This window comes from Antrostomus carolinensis, unplaced genomic scaffold (genome assembly GCF_000700745.2).
Source record: "Antrostomus carolinensis isolate BGI_N321 unplaced genomic scaffold, ASM70074v2 scaffold8676, whole genome shotgun sequence".
NCBI lineage: Eukaryota > Metazoa > Chordata > Aves > Caprimulgiformes > Caprimulgidae > Antrostomus > Antrostomus carolinensis.
In genome coordinates this window covers 1-6970 of record NW_010323887.1, presented here as the reverse complement: position 1 = coordinate 6970, position 6970 = coordinate 1, and the positions used below count along the sequence as shown (strand labels likewise).

Sequence of the window (6970 nt, the reverse complement as noted above, 5' to 3'; positions counted from 1 at the left end):
CTGAATCTTCACCTCTCCAGGCTAAACAGACCCAGTTCTCTCAGCCTGTCCTCATGTGAGAGATGCTCCGGTCCCTTCACCATCTTAGTGGCACTTCACTGAACGCCTCTTCCAGTAGCTCCATCACTCCCTTGTACTGGGAAAATAAATTCTGGAAAATTAATTTTGGACCTATTTTCAGCTAATGTAGCAGGCCACTGTGAGAGACATTACGATGAGGAGACAGTGACTTCTAGCAAATCTAGGCAGTTTACTTGTAGGCCTTGGTTGCAGAGGCCCATATGTTATAATTAGTGACAGCCACATAACGAGAGCACGTTCCATGCCGTTAGCATGGACTGCCTTTACAAACAGCACATAGAGGTTGTGTTGTTAAGAACCATTCGGTTGTATGTGGGCAGAAGACCAATAGTTTGGGGATTTTTTTGTTCACAGTATGTTTCTGAAAAAAAAAACCCAAAGATGTGAAAAACAGCGAGGGTGCTGAACCTCACCATGGGTGGGAATTTAGCACAGACCTCTGGCCCTACCAGAGAGGTCTATATGATGCTGTATTGTCATTGGTTTCCATGATGTCAGAAGGGACATTATAACCTTTAGTAGTAACCAGCTATTTATCTTAAGCATCATGTGCCTTTCTTAGAGAGATCCCAAAGCACCAGCACCTGCCAATGCAAAGCAATTATTCACCTATTCCAGAATCTGGGGAAATACCTTCATTTTTCTCTCCTTCGTTTCCCCAACTTTGTCTGAGGGGAATACAGAAAGGCTTTTATCTGCAGTACACTCTAAGATCTACGTATCAAGAACATATGCAAGTACTAGATAATGACAAACACTCTTGTGGGAGATGTTTTGCAACTTCAGTCACTAAAGAATTCAAATGTTATACCACTGCCATGGGATGGTCTTCCTCAGTTGAAGAATATTGCTCTGTTTAGGGGGCCTGATACTGTGGTGACTGATTCCTCCCTCTATTCTTAGCCCCCCTCTCTTAGCAGCTCTAGACCAGATGATGTGCTGCATCAAGCACTTTGCCATCAAAAACAGAAATCTAGCACTTTGCTGCACAAAAAATGGAAATCTAGTTAAAAAGGAGCTTTGCCTATGGTTTGTGGTTTGCTTTTGGATTGCAGATGTTAGTAATTGTGCATAGGTAAAGCTGATTTTAGGACAGAACTAGTTATGGAACTCACCAGTATGGTGACATCCTCCTGGCCAGGGATGCCTGACCATACAGCACTGCCATTCACCTTAATTGCAATTGTTTTATATGTATATTGGTAATCCAGATGCTTGATTGAATTATTTCCTATTTTATTATATGTATCTCCATATTAAACAGTTGGGCAGCCAACTGAAAGTAATGCAGCCAGGGTGGAATCTGGGTATTATCTAATCCAGATCTGTCCTTGACAGCCTGAACCTTTACCGATGCGTAACTCCTCAGGGTAGTCAGGTTACAACAGATACTGCTCAAAGGGCTACCTCCATCTAAAGTGTACGTGCCTCACCTGAGTACTAACCTAACAAGAAAAATACATTAAGGCTTTAAATATGCAGTTTGCTTTTCCCATCCCTTTTCCAAGTGGAGGTAACTCTTCAAATTACTGAGCTGGAAACACACACTTAGTCCAACACCCACCAGAGTCATACAATCAAGCACAAACTAAAGGCCATAACACAGACTTACAGAGTAGTCCCTTGGTTCAAAGGAATAATATAGTTCTCTGGATGCTTTTAGAAAAACTTAAAATCACTGCTTTCCTAACAGGTCTTTCCACAACCCAACCTTACTCTCTTAACTTCAACATCCTGTCCTTTCCAGAAACCTTCTCCTCCAGGAATACTGCTAGTCAAAACCAGAAGCAGAGAGCAGTTTGATATGCAGCCTGAAGCTAGTTTAATAACTACCAAAAAAAGCATAAGACTTATGTCAGGCACTGGTTTTGGGGGACAGAGGACAGGAGCTGCTTTCATGCTTGCATCTTCCTGCTCAAGAGAGTAGGAAAACAAAGCAATTAAAACATAGAATCACGTGAAAGCTGAGGGAGTCCTAAAAAACACAAACATTTTGTATGGAGCATCCATTACACTAAATATCCCTTTAGGGTAGTGGAGATATCAGCCACTTAGGTTACTGTGAGTTTCACTGGGCTAGCCCTTGGCTAGCAGCCAACACAGTCATTGACTCACTACCCCCCAACCCAGGGGATAGGGAAGAGGATTGGGGGGCAAGGGTAAGGAGACTCGTAAGTTGAGATCAGAACAATTTAATAATAGAAATAAAAGAAAACTTAAATATTAATACTAATATTAAAACAGTAGTGATAATGATAACAGTAACAAAGGATGCAAATGAGTGATATCCAGTGCAATTCCGTACCACCAATCAACCAAGCCCAGTCCCTTCCCAGATAACGATCCTGGAGGAGCGACAATCCCCAACCGAAACCGCAATCCCAGAAGAGCGAGAGCCTGAGCCAAAGCCAGAGAGAGCAAGAGAGGAAGAGCCCCTCACTGATATACTGGACATGACGGGATATGATATTGAATACCCCACTGGCATATCCAAATGCAATTTAGCTTATTAACTTAAATATTCCTCACCCCCTTAGATCTTGCCCGTGTAGACTAACAGAGCACAGAGTCCTTCACTTCCAGCAACAAAAACGCAAACACTGGTGTGTTTGTTTCAGAGTTTCTCTCATAACAAATCCCAGGCTGAAAGCAAACCCAGCACTATTCCAGCTACTATAAAGAAACCCAGCTCTGTTCCAGCTAAAACCCAGGACAGTTACAAAGTGAAGCTCCCAGAGATTTAAAGACACTGAATCCAGAGGATGATTTTGTAGAACATCTGGAGGGAGATGCATTAAAAGATAATGTTAGTATGCAAGACCAAATTTTAATGTGGGAGCATTAGAATTAACTACTAAACCAGAAGGATGCACTGCCACAGCTAAATAAGGAATCCACTATTTAGCTAGCACACTGACCCCTCCATTTGTGCCCTGGCTTCAGCCAGGAGAGAGTGAATTCTTTTTCTTAGCAACTGGTATAGCGCTATGTTTTGGATTAAGTATAAGAATGTTGATAATACACTGATATTGTAGCTGTTACTAAGTGGTGCTTATACTAAGTCAAGGACTTTTCAGCTTCCCATGCTGTGCCAGGTGAGGTGTACAAGAGGCTGGGAAGAAGCATAGCCAGGACAGCTGGCCCAAACTGACCAAAGGGATATTCCATACCATATGACATCATGTTTGGTATATAAACTGGGAGGAGTCAGCCAGGGGTGGATTGTGGCTCAGGAACTAGCTGGGCATCAGTCAGCAGGGGGTGAGCAATTATGCTGTACATCACTTACTTTGTATATTCTACCATTACTATTCTGTCCCTTTTTTTTTTTCTATTAAACTGTCTTTATCTCAACCCATGAGTTTTACTTATTTCCTACCTACCCCCCTCCCCCAACCCCCATTCTCCTCCAGCTGGGACACAAACCCAGCCAGATAGGCTCAGTAGGTAGAGCATGGAACTCTTAATCCCAGGGTCACGGATTTGAGCCCCACGTTGGGCACCAAAAAGGACTGTTGTGGTTTAACCCCAGTTACAACTAAGCACCATGCAGCCGCTTGCTCGTGGGATGGGGAGCTGAATTGGAACATGGGAAGCTGAGAAGCCCTTGACTTTGTATGAGCATTACTTAGCAGCAACTGAAATATCTGTGTGTTATCAACACTCTTGTCACACTAAATCATAAACACTATACCACCTGCTAGGAAGAAAATTAACTCTATCCTGGTTGAAACCAGGACAATTTGCCAAAAAACAAAAAAAAGGAGAGCCAGAGAGAAAGTACAGGAAAGTGTAAAACTCCCTGATTTTAGAGTGCTGTTGTGTTTTTCTTACCCTCTCCCCCCATTCAGGTCACAGAAGACCAAAGTTTCCTTTTGCTTGAGAGCTTCATACACACCTTTTTTCAGCACACACACTGATAGTCAGCTTTTCTAAGCAAGAAACAGCCAAGTTGGCTTTTACACCCCCTCCTCCACAGCTCTCAGGTTCATGAATGGCCTGCTTTGCTCACCTTTTTTTCCTTGTTTACATTGTTTCTGCTATTTTACTCCATAATAGGAATTAAGGTGCTCAATTAGAGGAAATTAAGCTCCAATGCCTATCAGCCTCGAGGGCTGAACAGATCTATAGATAAGAGTTTAAGAGTAATACCAATCCACAATGGTTGCCAATATCTGCTCACTACTGGGAGTAAGTAAACAAGAAACACTTAAGTTTTAGATGCAGCTAAACAGGACAAAGATATTATTAATCCTCCTTGCTCATCACCACTATGCTTCTTGAATCTGCCAGCACACCATATTTTAAAACACAAAAAACCCCCCCTAAAGCATATTTTGTCAAAGCCCAGCACTGTCTTCAGAGAATAAGAAAACAATAGAACTGTTATGCCAACAGATCTGTGGAGATTATAACCTCCAAAAGTCAAGGGTAACAGGCAGTACTCTGTAATTTCTTAACCAGGAACAACTGCAGCCAGAACAGGATACTCGTGGCTTTGAAACAGCCATACCTTGAAGATAGCACTGCCCTTATACATACATGCAGAACCAGAATGGATTGTTCAGCCAAATTTAACAAAATCAATGACTTGCATACAAACCAGACAACGGTTGCTTTGGAGAAAATTAATGTATGATAACTCAGTGCACTTTGGAAGGGGCAGATTTTACACAAAACTGACTGCAGTCATCTGGTCATTTTCTCATAGATTTTTCTCTGCTTCCCCATATCCTCAAGCACCAAAATCTGCAGGCCTGCATCGGCTGGAAAAGGAAATGGTTCCTCGTTTCCTAGTCTCTATCAACTCTTGGAGAACAGCCAACAGACTGGTTTTGGTCAGGCCTTTTATACTGTAAGCACGTACAATTATTGTGATCTATCACCTGCGTCTTGCTTAACTCACTGTCTATAAATCCCTGGTGAGGCTGCTGACTTTTTTTCTTTGCTTGTTTTGAGTAACTCTACGCTATCCTGTTGGGATAATAGGAATGGCACAGAAAACAGGCTGTAGCCTTGCTGTCTACTTCCTGCTGTCAGAGGGCAGGTCTTCTGCTGACAAGTCATCGATGACATGGCCTTATCCAGGTGCATGCCTTCTGGTATTTACATAAGCAACACACTCCTCAGAATTTAACAATTCTACTGCTGGTTTTTTGTTTAGTTTTGGGTTTTTTGTTATAAGTACACAGCCTTTCACAACCCTTGCTCTACGTTGTTTGCTTCTGGTGCTTTCACACACAGCCATTCCTGTCCATACTTCATTCAGACTAATCTTAATATTTCTGTTACATATCTTAACAGTTTGAAATTGAGATCAGACCTCCGCTTTCTCTCTTGCCCTCTCCCATTCCCAATTAACAACGGCTTCTCTTAAGAAATCTGTACAACTCACATCAGGGAGCAGGAAAGGGTCATTTTGGAGAAGCAGGACTCTCAGCTCCTTCTCATCGAGGCCAGACAACTCATGAGTCTTCAGAACTTTTTTGTTCTCAGCATTGGTGATATTGTGCGAGTACTTACAAGATCTGCAAGAAAATACACAGCAATATTAATGTTTACTACTTCAGTCAAGTTGATTACCTCAGTTAACATGCAACTTGTGAAAGCCATGGAGAGAAAGGCAGTTTGCCAAAAGCCTCTGTGAACATTTAGATGGTCTCTGTAATTAGCTAGAGAATGGACCAAACAGCATAATAACTCTGTGAAATACAGTAGCATTATTATCCCCATTTTAAACACTGACGTGGCCAGACCACTTACAAGAAAGCTTGCAGCACAGATTTTAAGCCAAGTCTGTCTACCCCACACTTGCTTCCTCTCCAGTAATAAGGTCAGTTTAATTGGACAAAACAAGGAGAAAATAAGTAACAACAATAATACTAATAAAAGAATATATGAAGTGAGTGATGCTAACCACCTGGAACCCCATGCCCAGTCTGTTCCTCAGACGCCCTGGGACAGCTCCCCCAGTTTATATACTGAGCACAATGTCATATGGTAGTGAATATCCATCCCCTGGGCTAGGCCGGGTCAGCTATCCTGGCTGTGCCTCCTCCCAGCTTCTTGTGAAAACTAACTCTGTCCCAGCTGAACCCAGGGCAGAAGGGAATCAATCACCTCGTTGCACATTTTAGTTCACCCACAGTCTTCCAGCACCAACGCCTATGTGCACCTGAAGGTATTTCTAACAGTGGCAGCTTATTGTACCGTCAATACAGCAAGAAACAGTAAGAAAATCTGAGCACCTTAATGCTTTGCTAGTACCATTCTGAGACAGACATGGCCTTTCTCCTCCACACTCTTCAGATCCGAGCACACAGTGAGCTGTTTTGCTGAGGCAGAAGAGGAAAAACCAGGTGGGGTGTCAGCACCCTCCTAACACTGCCACAGCGCACGGCTTGGGGGCTTAAACTGCAAATCCTTCCACCAGAGCTGACCGAATTGTCGCTGGCCATCATTGAAAAACTGCTGGTTTTCATTTCTGCGTTTGTTTTGGTTTCCTTTGTCGTTATTTTCGTACACCTTTGGCCAGCCGGTGCCGGGAGCGGCTGGCGGGCCGACCCTCCCCGCGCGTTCTCGGCAGGCGCGGGGGACGGGACGGAGGTGCCCGGGGAATCAAACGCTGCCCGTGACGGGCCGGGCAGGAAGCCGAGCTGTGACTTACAGCAAAACCAAGCGTTTGAAACCTTCTAGAGTAAAACCAGACCGCACGCCAGCACTTTGCCTTTTTTCTGACTAGAGAGAGAACCATTCGTGAACTGTTTCATCCGGATGCCAGCGGCCGAGGGGCGCGCGCAGCAGGCAAGAGGCACTTTAAAAAATAATTAAAAAAAATAAATCGTAATACTGAGAAAATAAAACCAGGCTTTAGAGAGCTGGAACCTCC

The 6970-nt window shown here is 43.4% G+C and overlaps 1 protein-coding gene across 1 annotated transcript in view; it reads right to left on the bottom strand.

Moving 5' to 3' along the window:
* LOC104527108 (zinc finger CCCH-type antiviral protein 1) overlaps positions 1 to 5609 on the bottom strand; it is a gene marked incomplete at its 5' end in the record, with an annotated part of 27171 nt that extends 21562 nt beyond the window's left edge. Inside the window, one exon of the mRNA XM_029085634.1 lies at positions 5477 to 5609. Within this exon, the coding sequence (XP_028941467.1) occupies positions 5477 to 5609 (133 nt within the window). The remainder of the gene's footprint in view (positions 1 to 5476) is intronic.
* Positions 5610 to 6970: the final 1361 nt, after the last annotated feature.